The 18,441-nt window shown below is 42.9% G+C and overlaps 1 protein-coding gene and 1 long non-coding RNA gene across 8 annotated transcripts in view; one reads left to right on the top strand and one right to left on the bottom strand.

The window, feature by feature from the left end:
* The window catches only part of NTN1 (netrin 1), a 475,394-nt gene that overhangs the window by 385,580 nt on the left and 71,373 nt on the right, over positions 1–18,441 (top strand). For all 7 annotated transcript variants that reach the window (XM_063961056.1, XM_063961055.1, XM_063961054.1 and 4 more), the window contains one exon: positions 11,057–11,245. In XM_063961056.1, coding sequence (XP_063817126.1) covers positions 11,057–11,245 — 189 coding nt within the window. The remainder of the gene's footprint in view (positions 1–11,056; positions 11,246–18,441) is intronic.
* LOC135056193 (uncharacterized) overlaps positions 1–18,441 on the bottom strand; it is a 67,683-nt gene that overhangs the window by 14,937 nt on the left and 34,305 nt on the right. The window lies entirely within an intron of this gene.

The following is an 18,441-nucleotide window of genomic DNA, read 5'->3' as shown; positions in this document are numbered from 1 at the left end:
CACTAACCCATAGAATTTTCACACTTTATGTTAGAATAACTACAGCCTGCACGTATCTTCTACTTAAACTAGACGAAAACAACTAACACAACTACAGATGAACATCTTTGCAACTTCAATGTATGTACATTGGCCCTCATTCCGAGTTGTTCGCTCGCTAGCTGCTTTTAGCAGCATTGCAAACGCTAGGCCGCCGCCCTCTGGGAGTGTATCTTAGCTTAGCAGAATAGCGAATGAAACATTAGCAGAACTGCTCAAAAATCTTTTCCTGCAATTTCTGAGTAGCTCCAGACTTACTTCTAGATTGCGATCACCTCAGTCCGTTTAGTTCCTGCTTTGACGTCACAAACACACCCTGCGTTCGGCCAGCCACTCCCCCGTTTCACCAGCCACTCCTGCGTTTTAGCCTGACACGCCTGCATTTTTTAGCACACTCCCGGAAAACGCTCAGTTTCTGCCCAGAAACACCCACTTCCTGTCAATCACACACCGATCAGCAGAGCGACTGAAAAGCGTTGCTCGCCCCTGTGTAAAATTGCTTTGTTTTGTGTGAAATTACTTTGCGCGTGCGCCCTGCGGTCCATACACATGCGCAGAACTGGCGGTTTTTAGCCTGATCGCAATTCTGCTAAAAACGCCAGCGAGCAAACAACTCTGAATGTCCCCCATAGCTATCACTCTGCAGTCCTCACTCTGTGAACACTATGCGACCATTTTATGCTTAGCAACATTTGTAATATCGTTATCTGCATGCAGTTGTGAATATTTGTACTTCAGATTTTGCTCAGTGGAGGCATAATTCATGAAGGAATACTGGGCTGGTGTTTGCTTAGTCAAATACAGTGTAATCTATCACTTTTCATTAGCTAAACCTTTGCCTCACTGGTATTAATTAGCCATCGTATTCCTCTTGATCACAGGTTCTCAAACTCGGTCCTCAGGATCCCACACAGTACATGTTTTGCAGGTCTCCTCACAGAATTGCAAGTGAAATAATTAGCTCCACCTGTGGACCTTTTAAAATGTGTCAGTGAGTAATTAATACACCTGTGCACCTGCTGGGTTACCTGCAAAACATGCACTGTGTGGGGTCCTGAGGACCGAGTTTGAGAACCCCTGCTCTAGATGCAATCTAGGGTCAGCTGTGTTGATCATTGTGCGTTCACATACTGTACACACATTGTTCACACCAGTAAACAGTAATTTGAAGGTATATATACCAAAGCCTAAATAACTTTAAAAAACATTTTCCGAACACACCATGTACCACAAATTACTTCCGTACACTCCATGGTATTCTCTCCAAAGCAATTACATCCTTCATCTCCCTGCAACCCACCTCTCTGTACACATTGCTGCCTCAATTATCCACTCCCCTTTTATTAACATTCATGAGTTTTTTATTAATCTTTATACTTTGACAACATCCACAACCTGTCACCATAAAGAAAACATTCACAAACCTCCTACAACTATATTTATTTATTTATCTCTCTCGCTTCTATTAGCTGGTGACTTTTCAACAAATTCGGGCCCCAACCACTTGCCCCACTCACAGCAATACAGAAATCCAGCTAGACTCATAAATATCACCCTCCAAATCACTAAATTGGGCTGTATGGAATGCATGCTCTGTTTGTATCAAATTAACATCCGTCCATGATCTCTTCATATCGAACAACTTCAACCTGCTGGCTATAACAGAAACATGGCTCACATAATCATACACTGCCTTCCCTGCAGCACTGTCACAGGGTGGTCTCCAATTCACACACACCTCCAGGCCTGGTAACAGTAAAGGAGACGGGGTTGGTTATTACTATCCTAGTCTTTCACATACACAGTTTTACCTCAGGTTCCATCACTCACATTCATCATTTGAAGTAAATTCTATCAGGATTTACACACCTTTCTCTCTGTGTGTTGCAGCTATCTATCGCCCAACCTGGGTAACCCAAACAATTTATGGAAGATCTTTCTGCCTGGCTTTCTCACTTCCTATCCTCTGACATCTCCACCATCATCATAGGTGATTTCAATATTGCTATTGATAGTCCACAATCTGCTGCTGATACCTCCAAACTATTCTTTTTAACCTCCTCTCTCAGAATATCCCCATGGACTGACTCCTTTCACCAGACTATGCTTAGTTTCTGAACTCACTAAAACTCCTTTCCGTCTCTCAGATCACAACCTTATCACCTCCATTACTTCAAACTCAATGTCACTGAAGTCCAATCCTCCTCAAACCCGCAGAAATATTAACACAATGATTTTCAATAAATTTCCACCTCACTACAACAAATGCTCTTACCTATTTTTGCATGAACTTCTCCTGAGATGGCAGTATCACACCTGAAGTAGACTCTAGAAATAGCCCTTGATGAAGTGGCTCCAACTACCCGTCACTCTAATTAACAAGACACCTACAAAAACTCTCACATGTAAAGTTGAACATCAGTGGCATAAATCTCATACACCAAGCGACTTTCTCATGTATAAGACTATCTAGCACTCCTATCGTAATGCCCTGGACACTGCCAAATAACATATTTCCAAACTCTCATCTCTGTTCAAGCCTCTAATCCCAAATTACTTTTTTTTTGTAAAACTGTTTTTATTTTCTTATTTTCATAATGTAAAGAGTTACATACAGTGGTGAGTCATAATAAAAAATTATAGGAAGGGCAGAAATACATACATCCCTGCAATCCAAGAACTGTGGGTATCACAGTACCTTGCTACTCGTGCCTCCTAATTCCGCATATCCTGTACTCATACACTGTAAGCTATTATCAACCACTGATAAACATCATAAAATGATAAGGGGAAAAACAAGAAGGGAGAGGGGAAGGGGGGAGACGAGACAAGACAATTCACTCCGTATTCGCGTGGAGTACATGCAGTACAAACAACCTATGAACTCATCAACCTCAAAACAGCAAGGTGTATACTTATATCAATTAGCATCCACACGTTTATAAAGAATCCAGGAGGTATTTTCAAAGAGCCTTTCAATATGGCCCTGTGTAGCAATGTCTAGACTGTCAATGTAAAGCTCCCTCTCAATGTCTGGCAAGGTGGCTTGGCGTTCAAAATAGAGAACCCGTAAAAGCACATTTTTTAATTCCCCTAAAGAGGGAGACGGCTTTTTCGTCCAATGATTCAAAATTACTTTGTTAGCCACCGTGAGAATGACCGTGAGACTGGGCGTGAATCGCCTCCTATCTGGGCCAAGAGGCCAGCCCTAAAAACAGTTGCATAAACAGGCTATGGGGTCTCTGGCAACCCCCAATGAGAGAATTTGATTAATGAACACAATAACTTTGTTCCAAAACGTAGCAATTTTCCTACATGTCCAAAATCAGTGAAAGGAGGAGGCCCTTGACACGTGGCATTTTAAGCATTCATTAGTCCCATTCGGGATCATATGTGCTCTTTGGGCTGGGGCTATATAAGCCCTATGTAGTAACTTAAAATACACTTCCTGAAGCTGAGCTGAGTGTAAATATTTAAATGTAAACTGACAGAATTTCAGTAGGATTGAATGCTCCGGGAAATCCGGTATATCCCCCTCCCAATTAGAAACCGTACGGTTCCATTCCTTTTCCGCCTGCACCACCCATAAATGATCATAATAGTATGATAATCGATAAGTAGAGGCATTCGTGAGAGTGAGGAGAGTGGCTATCGGATCCTGTGTCTGGCGAGGACATAGGGGCAGCAATAGTAGTGACAAAATGTCGGGCTTGCAGGTACATATAAAAATTTGAATTCGATATACCATATCTGGACTTCAATTCCTCAAAGGACAGCATATGCCGTCCACCAGGGTCAAATACGTCTCTAATAGACGCAATTCCCCGCTCCCGCCACTGCTTAAAGTTAGTATTTTCCAGCCCAGGGCTGAAGCCAGGGTTCCCCCAGAAAGTTGTGTAACGGGAGGAGGTCAGGTGTCTATGTAATTTAGAATTGGAATAGTGCCAGGCTCCATGAGTATCAGAAAGAATAATATTTGTCTTAAGTGATGCAAGCAGTTTGTTCTTTGGGGTGTGAAGGAGGGCGCTGGGGGAGAAGGGGGCAAACAGTTCCTCCTCCAATGTGTAATTGGTGAAACAGGAACGCTGCCATAACCAGTCCGTGACATAACGGAACATCACTGCTCTACTAAACACTTCCAAGTCTGGAATCCCCAGCCCCCCCTCCGACCGTGGCAACTGAAGTTTAGCATAAGAAATCCTAGGTTTCCTCCCTCCCCATAAAAATTTAGAGAACATGGAATTTACAGACTTACAGTCTTGTTTTGTAAGGCGTAATGGCAGCATCTGCAAAATATATGAGAGCTTCGGGAACACCACGCTTTTAAGGACCGTGGCCCTACCCAGCAAGGACAAAGGCAAATTAACCCACCCGTTTAGGAGAACACGGACAGCCGTCAGGACCGGTGCAACATTGAATGCATATAGCAGTTCCAGTGATGTGGGAATCATTATCCCCAAATACTTAAGAGCCCTCTGGGTCCTAGGGAACTGGGATAAAACCGGATGCATATTGAAAGACGCATCTCCCGATAGAGGCATTAGTTCTGTTCAAATAACTTTTTAATACATTTAAATCACTTGTCAACCCTCCCTCATCCAACCCACCAGCCACTATCAATGCGCAAGATCTTGGTTCCTACTTCAAGGACAAGATTGATAAGATCCAAGTTGAAATGGTATGCTCTTCAACAGTCAGTGATCTGCTCAATTCCCTACGTGAACCATCTGGCACTTTCTCTTCATTTGATCCCACAAATGAAGATGAAGTATCAACACTCTTCTCATCCTCCTACTCTGCTACCTCTCCTCTTGATCCTATACCCTCACAATTAAGTAAAGCTTAGTCTCCTGTGCTCATCCTAACCCCTACCTTAACTAAAATCTATAATCTCTCTCTCTCTCTCTCTCTCTCTCTCTCTCTACTGGTGTTTTTCTATCACTGTTCAAGCATGCAGTGATTACTCCCATTCTGAAAAAAAAAAAATCACACTTCTAACCCAAACTCTTTCTAATGTCCCATCTCTCACTTCCCAAGCCACTCCAAGCTACTTGAGATACTTGCCTACACTCGAATCATACACTTTCTTAACTCACACAACTTATTGGACCCACAATCAGGCTTTGTTCTCAACATTCCACAGACAGCACTAACTAAAGTAGTGAATGATCTGGTCACTGCTAAGTCCAAAGGACACTACTCACTTCTTATTCTTCTAGATCTCTCTTCTGCTTTTGACACTGTTGACCACTGTCTTTTCATACAAACACTACAATCCCTAGATCTTCAGGACACAGCCCTTTCTTGATTTTCATTCTATCTATCCAATCACTCCATCAGTCAGGGCTGTTTCTAGCCAATTTGGCTCCCAGTGCGAGATTTAAAAATGTGTCGTCCCCCCATTGACATAAAAAAATGCCCCCACCTCCCAAATAGATATACAAAATACAAATTTGCACTACGTGGGCATGGCCTTGCTGAAATGGACGTTGTTTTGCTAAAATGGGCGTGGTCTCACCTGAAAGACTACCTTAAGCACCAGGAGCCAGCAAAAGTGTCACGGCGGACGCCCCATGCAACGGAATGCCTCGCCTGCCGCAAAAAATGGCTCTGCTTTCAGTGTCCACTTCTTTGAATCCACCTCCTGTTCGCTATCTCTGTCAGTTGGAATACCACAAGGCTCAGTCTTCGGTCCTCTGCTTTTCTCAGTCTATACCACCTCTCTTGGCAAACTAATCAGCTCTTTTGGATTTCAGTATCATCTGTACATGGATGATACTCAAATCTACCCATCCTCCCCAGATTTGTCACCATCTGTATTGTTCCGTGTCACTGAATACCTTCCTGCCATTTCCTCTTGGATGTCATCTCGCCACCTCAAGCGTAATATTTCCAAAACAGTATTAATTATACTTCCACTGACCAACCTGATATCTCTGTCACTGTCGAGAACTTCACAATCAATCCTACCACACAAGCAGAGCTAGCCTTGGGCATAGGCAAACTAGGCAAATACCTAGGGCATTTGGCATGCTTAGGGGCACCAGCAGCTTCTGCTGATTAAAATGATATGCGGCATGCCTATATTGTGTGTGTGACTGCTGCTGTATCTGCATACGAAATGCTATATTGCAGTGTATTCCTGGAAATCACTGTAATGTAGCATTTCGTATGCAGATACAGCCACAGTCGCACACAGCATATAAGCAAGCTGCATATCATTTTAATCAGCAGAAGCTGCTTGTGCATCCTAGCCACATAGTAATGCAAATAAGATGCATTTTCATAAACAATAGGCGCCCGACGTTAGCAGAGCTGCCAGCTGACTCATGCCAGGCATCTCCTGCAGAACTAGCGGCGGTGCTAGGGGGCACCAGCCCAAATCTTGCCTAGGGCATCATATTGGTTAAGGCCGCTTCTGCACACAAGCTCGCTACCCATGTGTCATCCTCGATTCTGATCTTTCCTTTGTTCCTCACATTCACTCTGTGGGGTATATTTACTAAAATTCGTATTTCTGCCGATTTCAGCCGAGATCAATCAAACACAGTAATTTTACTAAACTACCGTGTTTTTTCAATTCGAGTTCACCGATGTTGAAGTAATTTGTATTGCCGGCAGTGTTTTATGGGAGAGAATAGTAAAACACAGCCGGACTTAACACAATGAAGCCCAGCCAGATCAGTGAGATCCGTGCAGGGCTTCATTGTGAATAGTATGTGAATTGCGTGGGGTCCCCCCTCCTGAACACAACCAGCCCAGGGTCTTTGAGCCAGTCCTGGTTGTTAAAATACCAGGGAAAAATTGGGTGCGCCGGGCTCTTGGTCCGGTCCTGGATCCAAAAATACGGGGGAAAACAAAAGAAATACCCCAAAAAAAACACAACACACCGTGACAGTAAAGTTTTAATAATCCATGGTTGCCAATAGGGAAAGAAGAGGACCGATCTACACAGGATTTTTTGTGAGTGTATATATATTTTTTTTTAACAGGTACCCTATTGGATTCTACATGGACAAGTGGACGTGAATGGTGGCGTGGGATGTAGGTATGTATGAGTGTGTAAGTGTATTTTATTAAAACTTTACTGTCACGGTGTGTTGTGTTTTTTTTGGGTATTTCTTTTGTTGTGGAACTATAAGTACCAGTGGGTCCATTAATACCCTATATTCTCTTACTTGTGGTTCTCCAAGTACCAGCATGCGGGGAGGCTTGCTGGGACTTGTAGTTCCACAGCAAAATACAATATTCTTTTTATTTTACACCTTTAATGGTTATCTGCCCGGCACCCACTGGCTTCACCCCTGGCATTTGGGTGCCTGGAGGGGGGGAGCCCTTGATGTAAGGGGTCTCCACTCCCACAGGAAACTCCGGCCAGGGGTGACTAGTCGGGGGGGGGGGGGGGGGGGAATGCCACGGCCGCAGGGACCAATATAAATGTGTCCCCCGGCTGTGGCATTATCTCCCTGGCTAGTGGAGCCCAGTGCTGATTTTAAAAATATGGGGGACCCCTACGTTTTTTGTTCCCCGTTTTTTTGACTTTGGATTTTTTTTACTATTTCAGACACTTTTATACAGAGAAGCGTGCATGACTCTCCAAACACGCCAGCCAAAAGCAGTTCTGTTTGAAAGTTCTATTTTTGTATGAATTCCATGCTTTTTCGGCAGTGTTTGGCTAATGGGGGTCATTCCGAGTTGATCGCTCATTGGCTACTTTTAGCAGCCGTGCAAACGCATTGTCGCCGCCCACTGGGGAGTGTATTTTTGCTTTGCAGGAGTGCGAACGCTTGTGCAGCAGAGCGCCCGCAAAATCATTTTGTGCAAACCAAGACCAGCCCTGTAGTTACTCTTTGTGTGCGTTGATTCTAACAACGGCTTTTGACGTCACACACCCGCCCAGCCACGCCTGCATTTTTACCGACACGCCTGCGTTTTTCTAAGCTCTCCATGAAAACGGGAGTGTAAATTCGCCGTGCAAGTGTGCGATCACATGTGTAGCTGAGCTGCAAAAATTTACTTTGTGCAGTCTGTGTGCAACCAAGGACTTACTCCTCCAGTGCAGTGAGAACGGGCTGATCAGGGCTGGAGCTGACGTCAGACACCCTCCCTGAAAACACTTGGGCACGCCTGTGTTTTTCTGAACACTCCCAATAAACGCTCAGTTGCCACCCACAAACGGCCTCTTCCTGTCAATCACCTACCGAACGCCCGTGCTATCGGATTTTTCGCACCATCCCGTCGCTGACCAGCTATGCCCGTTGTTGCTGTTCGACGCGCATGCGCATTGAGGAGCATACACATGCGCAGTTAGGATCTGGTCGCCAGCTGTGCGAAAAACGCACAGCAGAGATCAGATCTGAATTACCCGTAGAGTCCCTCACCACTACAATCCATTCTGAATGCAGGTATGGGGCTGATCTTCCTTGCTAGATGTTCATCGTCCACGGATCTACTCTGTCAGTCCCTCCATTGGTTACCTATATTCAACTGTATTCAGTATAAAATACTTTTACTCACACAAGAGGCCATTAACCAAACTACACCAACATATATCTCTTCACTTATCTCAAAATATCTCCCAACCCGACCTCTTCGCTCTTTACAAGATCTACGTCTCTCATCCACACTCATTATTCGCTCTCATTCACGATTGCAAGACTTTGTTCTGGCTGCACCTACTTTGTCCCACGCACAATAAGACTCTCCTCTAGTCTCCAAACCTTCAAGAATTCCCTGAAAACTCACCTCTTCAGGGAAGCTTATCAAATTCCAGTACCGCCCACATAAAATTAAAAAACTTTCCTATCCAACTACATCCCCACTGTACAGTCCATACATAAGCTCCCATATTTTCTCTTTCTTCACTTTCCCATCCTCCTGACCCCAGGCCAACATAACTGTGTGACCATATCATACAGCCTACCAAGAAACTTTGCAATCTGGTGGACCACTATGCAATAGATAACACCTATCCTTGTATACCAATGCCTATTTCCCTATAGATTGTAAGCTTGTGAGCAGGGCCTTCCTACCTCTATAACTGTCTGTTATTATCCATTTTTGTTATATCACTGTAGTTTCCAATTGATTTTGTTTTATGTTATCCCTGTTTTCAATTGTAAAGCGCTATACAGTATAAGAAACTCAATAAATAAATAAGGTACTTGTAGACTACAGTATATGGCATTAATATAGAATTAGTCTTACATTAGCATTTGTGACTTGCAGATGTGTTCTCATACATCTTTGCTGAAGTCACGCCAAACTGACACTCTTGGTGCACAAGGTCCCATGAGATACTCTACTAGTGCTGGGCATCTTTTTTGCTGTGCCACGCAACTAGCATGCACCAGAAGACTTTGCTTATTAATTTGATATGCAACACTTTTATATCTGTGTGTGCCTGAGTCTCTGAATCTGCATACAGAATGTGCTACGATGCAGCGGCTGCAGCTTTTTCCAATACAAGTTCCGTTGTGCTTTGTGTACACACTCAGGGGTAAATGTAACACTTCCTGCTTCGCCTCATTAACCAGGCAAAGCAAGAAGGGACATCGAGGACAACGACAAGATGTATTAACATCTTGTCTGCTGAAGCCGGGGTTCGAAAGCATACAGCGCTTCAGCTGACAGCTGCAGGTGTCGGAACGGTCAGCGATGCTGACCGTTCATACATTGCCCACGCTTATCAGGCTGCTATGTTTTAGATAGCAGCGCAGATATGGACTGGGTCACTGTGTACTCTCCGCAGCCTTCTTACATTGGGGAGATGCGGTACAGTCATACTTGCCTACTCCCTTGGAATGGCCGGGAGGCTCCCGAAAATCGGGTGACCCTCCCGGCTCCCCCGGAAGAGCAGTCAAGTCTCCCGATTTCTGGGGTCCCCCCTGCCCGGCCGCCCACTTAGCGAGTAAAGTGGGCGGTCCGGGCAGTCGATGATGCGATTCTTGTTGAATCGCGTCATCATAGCCACGCTCCCTGCAGTATAATGCCGGTAAAAGCACCATTACACAGCAGGGGGCGTGGCTTACATGACGCGATACACCAGCCACTCCCTGTTCCGCCCCACCACGCCCCCGTTCTGCCTCTGGCCAGCCCACCTCTACTCATCACGTCACTGCCCCGCCCCCTGCTGAGCCGACCTGGCTGCTCTCTCGCTAATACCGCTTCTCTCCCATAGCGCCCATTCTTACATTTAGCCCTCAGTCCTATACAGATATAGGTGTCCTACATCAAATTTATTCAGCACAGTCTCCAATGTGGAAAAAAAAGATGCCCTACTCTAGCAGAGTTGTGTGGTATCTGGCAGCTTACTCTCACACTGTGTGGCCTAGTAAAGCTAGATGTATGAGGACACATCTGTTACCATAATAAAAGTTACAGTACCATATTCTGTGGGCCAAATCAAAATACTTACATAATTTTGCAACATGTTAGGGTCAGCAATGAGGCTTGAGTCATGAAATGGCAGGATCTACTGTACACAGGTGTTTTTATACTTTGTTTATGGGCAGGACTCTGAGGTTTACTGATAGCATCTGTGCAGCAAGTTCTAAATATGTTGTGAGTCGCCATCTTTACCATTGCATCTTTGTCTTTAAACTTTCAGATCACTGATGTCTTAGTTTTGCATATATACAACATACATATTAAATGCAGACTATATATGCAGTGACACCATTCGTAATCTCCATGTTTAATTACACCACTCTGAACTGAATATTATAAGTGGGTTGCCTAGGAGACTGTAAACCAATCACTTGAAACTTTAGGCTGTAAATACTTGCCTCTCTCAATCACAGATGCAATGCCTTGTACATTTAGTTAAGCTTATTCTAGCAACACAAACTTGGATTTTTTTTTATGGAGTTATTTGCTCTTTAAATTTGACTCCCCCTCTAGCAATGTATCATAGTGCTTCCTGTTGCAGCCATTGACTGAGTTGCAACTCATTGCTTTGCTTGTGTTTGATGGCAGTAGGATTAACATGCTTATCTCTGTCCTTTTCTTTCTCCAGCCTGTAACTGTAACCTGCATGCCCGTCGCTGCCGTTTCAACATGGAGCTGTTCAAGTTGTCAGGTCGGCGGAGCGGAGGGGTCTGCTTGAACTGCCGACATAACACGGCTGGGCGCCACTGCCATTACTGCAAGGAAGGTTATTACCGGGACATGACCAAGCCTATTACGCACAGAAAGGCATGCAAAGGTGAGGGAAGCCTATCCCATATCCATGTTAGCGTTACATTGGAATTTTCCTGTAATCTCAGCTAGGATGCCATAATGACATCTCTCAGAGTGAGCAATACTGTGCTGCATAGATGTATATACTTTGTATTATAATATATAATGTATATTCTGTAAACTTTCATCTCAGCGCAGCTTCTTTATTTCTCAAAACCTGTGATATATATACACAGGTAGTGAAGGGCCATTTATTTATTCAATATAGTAAAGTGAGATAGACATTTGTAGAAATATGGCAGCTAGGAAATGTTAATATACGTAGCCTATTTCAAGTAACTACCATATTGAATATTACTCTAATTCTACCTTTTTATCAATATATTTTAAAAGTAATCCCCACCCTCAGAGTAGGCATAGGTGTGCCTGCATTTTGTGCACTGTGGGTACTCCTGATAAAATTGGGCCGAGAGCCTGAAGTAGGCAGTAGCTATCCTCTCCTGGTCCCGTTCTGGTTGCTATTGTCACACTAATATAACTAAGGTTTCCTCCAGGACGTACCTTGTGCATCAACTTATATTTCTATTGTACAAACTGTGGGGTAAATTTACTAAGATGAGAGTTCTATTTAAGATGGGATGTTATCCACAGCAACCAGTCAAATTCTACTTCTAATTATCCAGCACCATCTAGAAGATAATACCTGGAATCTGATTGGTTGCTAGGGGCAACATCCCATCTTAAATAGAACTCCCATCTTAGTAAATGTACTCTTGTGTCTGTAATGTATGATCCAGTGAAGATGGAGGCTGCTATTGCTCATGCAGGAATAGAGAAGAAGTAAGAAGTTCTTTCTCAGAAAATTGTTCCATTTAACGACTGCAGATGTTCAGGAAATAAAAGGTCATAGTAAATTACATTTTGGGTCTATTGCGGATTCAAAGTCAGTGATGCTCAGGAAAAATAAATATCTGTAGAGGGAATACAGATGAAGTTGGGGCTCTATAATGTAATGATGATCTTTAGTCTGTAAAGGAATAATCTGCAAAAACATTGTTAGTAACTGAATTCTTCAAATTGGCAGGTAGATATTTTACGTCCCCATAAGAACCTGTATCTGCATGTCCCCCTGTTGCTGTGGAGGTTGGCAGGGCATTTTGTAACTTGTAGGTCCACAACACTTGGAGTGCCATAGGTTGTCTACATTCGACCCTGAAACCTTTAGATCTGTTTGCCAACGAAAAAGGTTAACCCTTTTCTCTTGGCAGACAGATCTAAAATACCTATACTGCTGGAAGCCAGATTGTAAAATTCCAGTGACATAAAAAGAGGTTAATGTTTCCTTTATGCGTCCCAACCACCCCCCTTTAAGCTCTGAACAGGTGTGCATACCAGGGGACAGTGGGCTGCATTGAACAGGTTAAGCAGACCTGGGGAGGGAGAGAGATGTGAGGGAAGGGGGGAGAGGGTGAACATTGTGGTACAAAGGCTAGAAGATTTGACAAATGGTCCCAGACATATTTTTGGGGTAGATTGATTAGAGAGAGTCCTAGTGACCAGAGAGGAGGTAGAGGGAACGCAGTAGGTTAATCCAGTTGCAAACACATCAGAGAGAGAAGGAGCAGACACGTGAGTATGTGGATGCAGGTGTTGTCAGCTGTTCCAACAATCACAGGCTTTATTAAGTTCCATCCAGCCCTGTGAGTGAAAAACTGCAACACATGGCATGTTAGGTAGCATCACCCATTTGAAAGCAATTATGTATTATTAGGTACACTGAAGGCAGTGTCAGTCATTTATTGTGTCAGTCAGAGCCAGTCATTTATTACCAGAGTTATACTGAGGAAATCAGCATCAGATATCACCAATGTTAGAACCAGTTATTATTAGTGTCACTTAGAGGAAGGCAGTGCCAATCATCTATTACCACTGTTAGTCATAGGAAGGCAGTGCCAATCATTTATTACCACTGTTAGTCATAGGAAGGCAGTGCCAATCATCTATTACCACTGTTAGTCATAGGAAGGCAGTGCCAATCATTTATTACCACTGTTAGTCATAGGAAGGCAGTGCCAATCATTTATTACCACTGTTAGTCATAGGAAGGCAGTGCCAATCATTTATTACCACTGTTAGTCATAGGAAGGCAGTGCCAATCATTTATTACCACTGTTAATCATAGGAAGGCAGTGCCAATCATTTATTACCACTGTTAATCATAGGAAGGCAGTGTCAGTCATTTATTATGTGTCAGCCAGAGCCAGTCATTTATTGCCAGTTATACTGAGGAAATCAGCATCAGATATCACCAATGTTAGAACCAGTTATTATTAGTGTCACTTAGAGGAAGGCAGTGCCAATCATCTATTACCACTGTTAGTCATAGGAAGGCAGTGCCAATCATTTATTACCACTGTTAATCATATAAAGGCAGTGCCAATCATTTATTACACTGTTAGTCATAGGAAGGCAGTGCCAATCATCTATTACCACTGTTAGTCATAGGAAGGCAGTGCCAGTCATTTATTACCACTGTTAATCATATGAAGGCAGTGCCAATCATTTATTACACTGTTAGTCATAGGAAGGCAGTGCCAATCATCTATTACCACTGTTAGTCATAGGAAGGCAGTGCCAATCATTTATTACCACTGTTAGTCATAGGAAGGCAGTGCCAATCATTTATTACACTGTTCGTCATAGGAAGGCAGTGCCAATCATTTATTACACTGTTAGTCATAGGAAGGCAGTGCCAATCATTTATTACCACTGTTTATCATAGGAAGGCAGTGTCAGTCATTTATTATGTGTCAGTCAGAGCCAGTCATTTATTACCAGAGTTATACTGAGGAAATCAGCATCAGATATCACCAATGTTAGAACCAGTTATTATTAGTGTCACTTTAGTCATAGGAAGGCAGTGCCAATCATTTATTACACTGTTAGTCATAGGAAGGCAGTGCCAATCATTTATTACCACTGTTAATCATAGGAAGGCAGTGTCAGTCATTTATTATGTATCAGTCAGAGCCGGTCATTTATTACCAGTTATACTGAGGAAATCAGCATCAGATATCACCAATGTTAGAACCAGTTATTATTAGTGTCACTTTAGTCATAGGAAGGCAGTGCCAATCATGATTGGCACTGCCTTCCTATGACTAACAGTGGTAATAGATGACTGACACTGCCTTCCAATAACTATTACCACTGTTAGTCATAGGAAGGCAGTGCCAATCATTTATTACACTGTTAGTCATAGGAAGGCAGTGCCAGTTATTACCAGTGTTAGTCAGAGCCAGTCATTTATCACAACTGTTAGTCATAGGAAGGCAGTGCCAGTAATTTTTTTAACACTTTTAGTCATGGGAAGGCAGTGCCAGCCATTTATTACCACTCTTAGTCAGAGGAAAGCGGAGCCAGTCATTTATTACCACTGTTAGTCATAGCAAGGCAGCGCCAGTCATCTATTACCACTGTTAGTCAGAACCAATAATTTATTACCACTGTTAGGGGAAGGCAGAATCAGTCATTTATTACCACTGTTAGTCATGGGAAAGGTTAGTCATAGGAAGGCAGTGCCAGTCATCTATTACCACTGTTAGTCATAGGAAGGCAGTAACAATTATTTATTACCACTTTTAGTTGAGGAAAGCAGAGCCAGTCATTAATTAACACTTTTATTCATAGCAAGGCAGAGCCAGTCATTTATTACCACTTTTATTGATAGCAAGGCAGAGCCAGTCATTTATTACCACTGTTAGTCATAGGAACGGTTAGTTATAGGAAGGCAGTGCCAGCCATTTATTACCACGGTCAGTCAGAGCCAGTCATTTATCACAACTGTTAGTCATAGAAAGGCAGTGCCATTCATTTTTGACCACTTTTAGTCATGGGAAGGCAGTGCCAGTCATCTATTACAACTGTTGGTCAGATGAAGGCAGTGCCAATCATTTATTTCCACTGTTAGACATAGGAAGACAATACCAATCAATTATTAACACTGTTAGACATAGGAAGGCAGTGCCAGTCATTTATTACCACTGTTAGTCAGAGGAAGGCAGTGCCAGTCATTTATTACCACTGTCAGTCAGAGGAAGGCAGTGCCAGTCACAACATGCACTGATAGGTGTCGCTGAGGACTGCAGTTGGGAAACTCTAACTTACAGTGTAGTGTGAGAGGGTGATGTCGACACAGTTGGAGTTAGTGGTACAGGAGTGGGCACAGAACTGGGCATGGTAGAGTTTAAGTTTGCAAGCAGGGCCCTCTTATCTCTTTGTCTTTTAATACCAAGTCTTGTTCCCAGTTGTCAAACACAGCGGAAAATTCTGGCACTTCATAAATAAATGTTAATACAGGTTGAGTATCCCATATCCAAATATTCCGAAATACGGAATATTCCGAAATACGGACGTTTTTGACTGAGATTGAGGTAGTGAAAACTTTGTTTTTTGATGGCTCAATGTACACAAACTTTGTTTAATGCACAAAGTTACAAAAAATATTGGCTAAAATGACATTCAGGCTGTGTGTATAAGGTGTATATGAAACATAGATGCATTCTGTGCTTAGATTTAGATCCCATCGCCATGATATGTCATTATGGTATGCAATTATTCCAAAATACGGAAAAATCCCATATCCAAAATACCTCTGGTCCCAAGCATTTTGGATAAGGGAGACTCAACCTGTAAATAATAGACCATGCTGAAGGAGTAGCATGAGTTGGAAGGATAGGTTATAGCGATGGGTTTTATGGAGGGTTTGAAAGTCTGAAGTTTGTGGGAGTGTTGATCTTTAGGTATAGGTGGGACATCTAGGTGGAGATGGTAGAGCAGTTAGACACATGGGATAAGAGAGGAGGGAGAGATCTCTTATCCCATGTATGTATCATGCAAAAAAATGGTGAACTGCTCAATCAGATAGTGATGTCACTCAGGTGCTAAAAGGGAGGGGTAATTCTGTGAAGGAAAAAACAATGGTTCCCTAATGCACACTGAGTGAATAATATTATTCACTCAGTGTGCATTAGGGAACCATTGTTTTTTCCCATGTATGTATCATCAGAAAGTTTGTGAACCCTTCAGAATTTTTGGAATTTCTGCATAAATGTGAGCTTAAAATATGTTCAGATCTGGGTGTGGTATGAAATTTTGAACACTTGTGCAGCCCTGCTATGCTAAAAAGGTTTCAAGTAAAACAAGACCAGGGCTGCAGTCACTCACCCAGTGCGGCGGATCCAGCGATGAAGGTCCCGGTCCTGACGTCAGACATCCGCCCTCCAAACGCCTCGACACGCCTGCGTTGGACTTACCACGCCTGGAAAACGGTGACTATCCGCCCCGGAACGCCTCCCGCCTGTCCGTCTTCTTGCGATCGCCGCTGCGATCACATTTCTCGCTGATGTGCGTGCGCAATGCGTCCGCCGCGCATGCACATTTCCGACCCGTTTGCACCACAGCAAAGAACCGCTGTGTACAAACGGGTCGGAATGACCCCCTATGTCCATATCAACATTGTGAATGTGAACATTCTGGTGCTGACATCCTGAATGTCATTATAATGACTACATAATCTTAATTTATATCATAAAAATAGATATACAAAACCCAATAAATCAAATAACACACACAAAAGGATAAACCTGTAAGGTATTTGTTGAGAACAATTATACATTTTATTTCTTTGCAAGAAAAAGTATGTGATCGCATGACCCCATAAATATTAATGACTTCAATAAAAACATTTATGGTAATATATTTTCTATAAACTTCTTTGACTTTAAGCTTGTCAAAGTCAACAATCATGTGTGTAAACAAGAACATTACACAGTACTTAGTATATCATTGAACAGTGCTAGTCATGAATCCAAGAATGAGGCAAATAGCTGGACAGTACAAAAAGTAACAGCAGATCAGTGGATCAGCACATCTTTTGAGGCACATGTGGGATGCCAAAAGACACAGAAGCACAAGGGCTGGAATTAAAAGCAATGAGTAGAACGTCCACGTACAAACGTGATTCATTCCAAACATTGTTATGGAAACCTCTCCAAATGCATACCTTAATCAGACTCAAAAGAACAAAAATGAAACTCAGGTGTCAGGCGCACGGATCACCTTGTGTAAAAGAGGCCTCAACCAAGTCGATACAGAAGCTATCGAAATGTTTTTCCGGATATAAGGCACGTGGTAAAGGAGTAAATGGACCCACAAAGGAAGAACACTTTTCCTCGCCACTGCCAAAACATTTAGTTTTCTGCTACCTTCAGACACTCTTGTAGCTGGAGGTAGGACTCCAAAGGGAACTTGAAGGTGGTTTGAGGGATGTTATCCGGCGCTTCCCTGGGCATAAGTTAGCCTAATATGACAGCAGGGTTCCCTAGTGAAACCTCATTATACGAATAAATGAATGTGGGTGTGTATAACAATTGTTGATCAGTCCCACACACACTGTAGGGGGGTATTCAATTGTGCCCTATAATTTATCACGTGTAAGAAATGGACTGTTTTCGCAATTTTTGTTTATAGGGCAATTCAATTGCAGCTCATTTTTTGTTTCATGAAAATTGACCCGTTTACGCATGAACTCATATGGATCCAGGATAAGTTCCCGTATTCATGCATTTTCACGGCTGAGAGCAGGTCAGTTATTTGGGGGGGGGGGGGGGGGGATTCGCCTGCTTCTGAAAAAAAATCTTTGATACTGACGGCTTTCAGGGCTAGTAGGATAGCCCCTAGGGGATAATATAGCCGCCATTGGCTTGGAGGAATTTATTTGCTCCTTACGGAACATACTGGGATTCCTTGCATATTAGATTAAGGTCTGGGCATTGTGTCGGCCATTCTAAAATGCTAAATTACTTCTGCTTCATCTTTTGTAGACTGATTTATGTGTTTAGGGACATGCTTTTGCTGCAAGACCCACCTTGTTTTCAGCTTCAATCCACAGACAGGTATCAGGTTGGTTTTGCCTTTAAAAAAAACTGTCACTTTAAATCCTGTGACAAAATTGCTGAGTAATCTGCACCTTTTTGTCAAATCGAAGGCCTGTGATCCTAGAGGCATACATATTTTAATATCACTCAAAGGAAGCATTGTACAACAATCATGTAATGGTTTTATGTTTCAACTGAAGTCATGATGTCTTATTAAAAATGTGTCTCACTGTCAGCATAACAGGTCCACAAATTGGAATGAATGCTTATAGGTAAATTCACT

This window comes from Pseudophryne corroboree, chromosome 3 (assembly GCF_028390025.1).
Source record: "Pseudophryne corroboree isolate aPseCor3 chromosome 3, aPseCor3.hap2, whole genome shotgun sequence".
Lineage (NCBI taxonomy): Eukaryota > Metazoa > Chordata > Amphibia > Anura > Myobatrachidae > Pseudophryne > Pseudophryne corroboree.
This window is presented reverse-complemented; position numbering and strand designations above follow the sequence as displayed.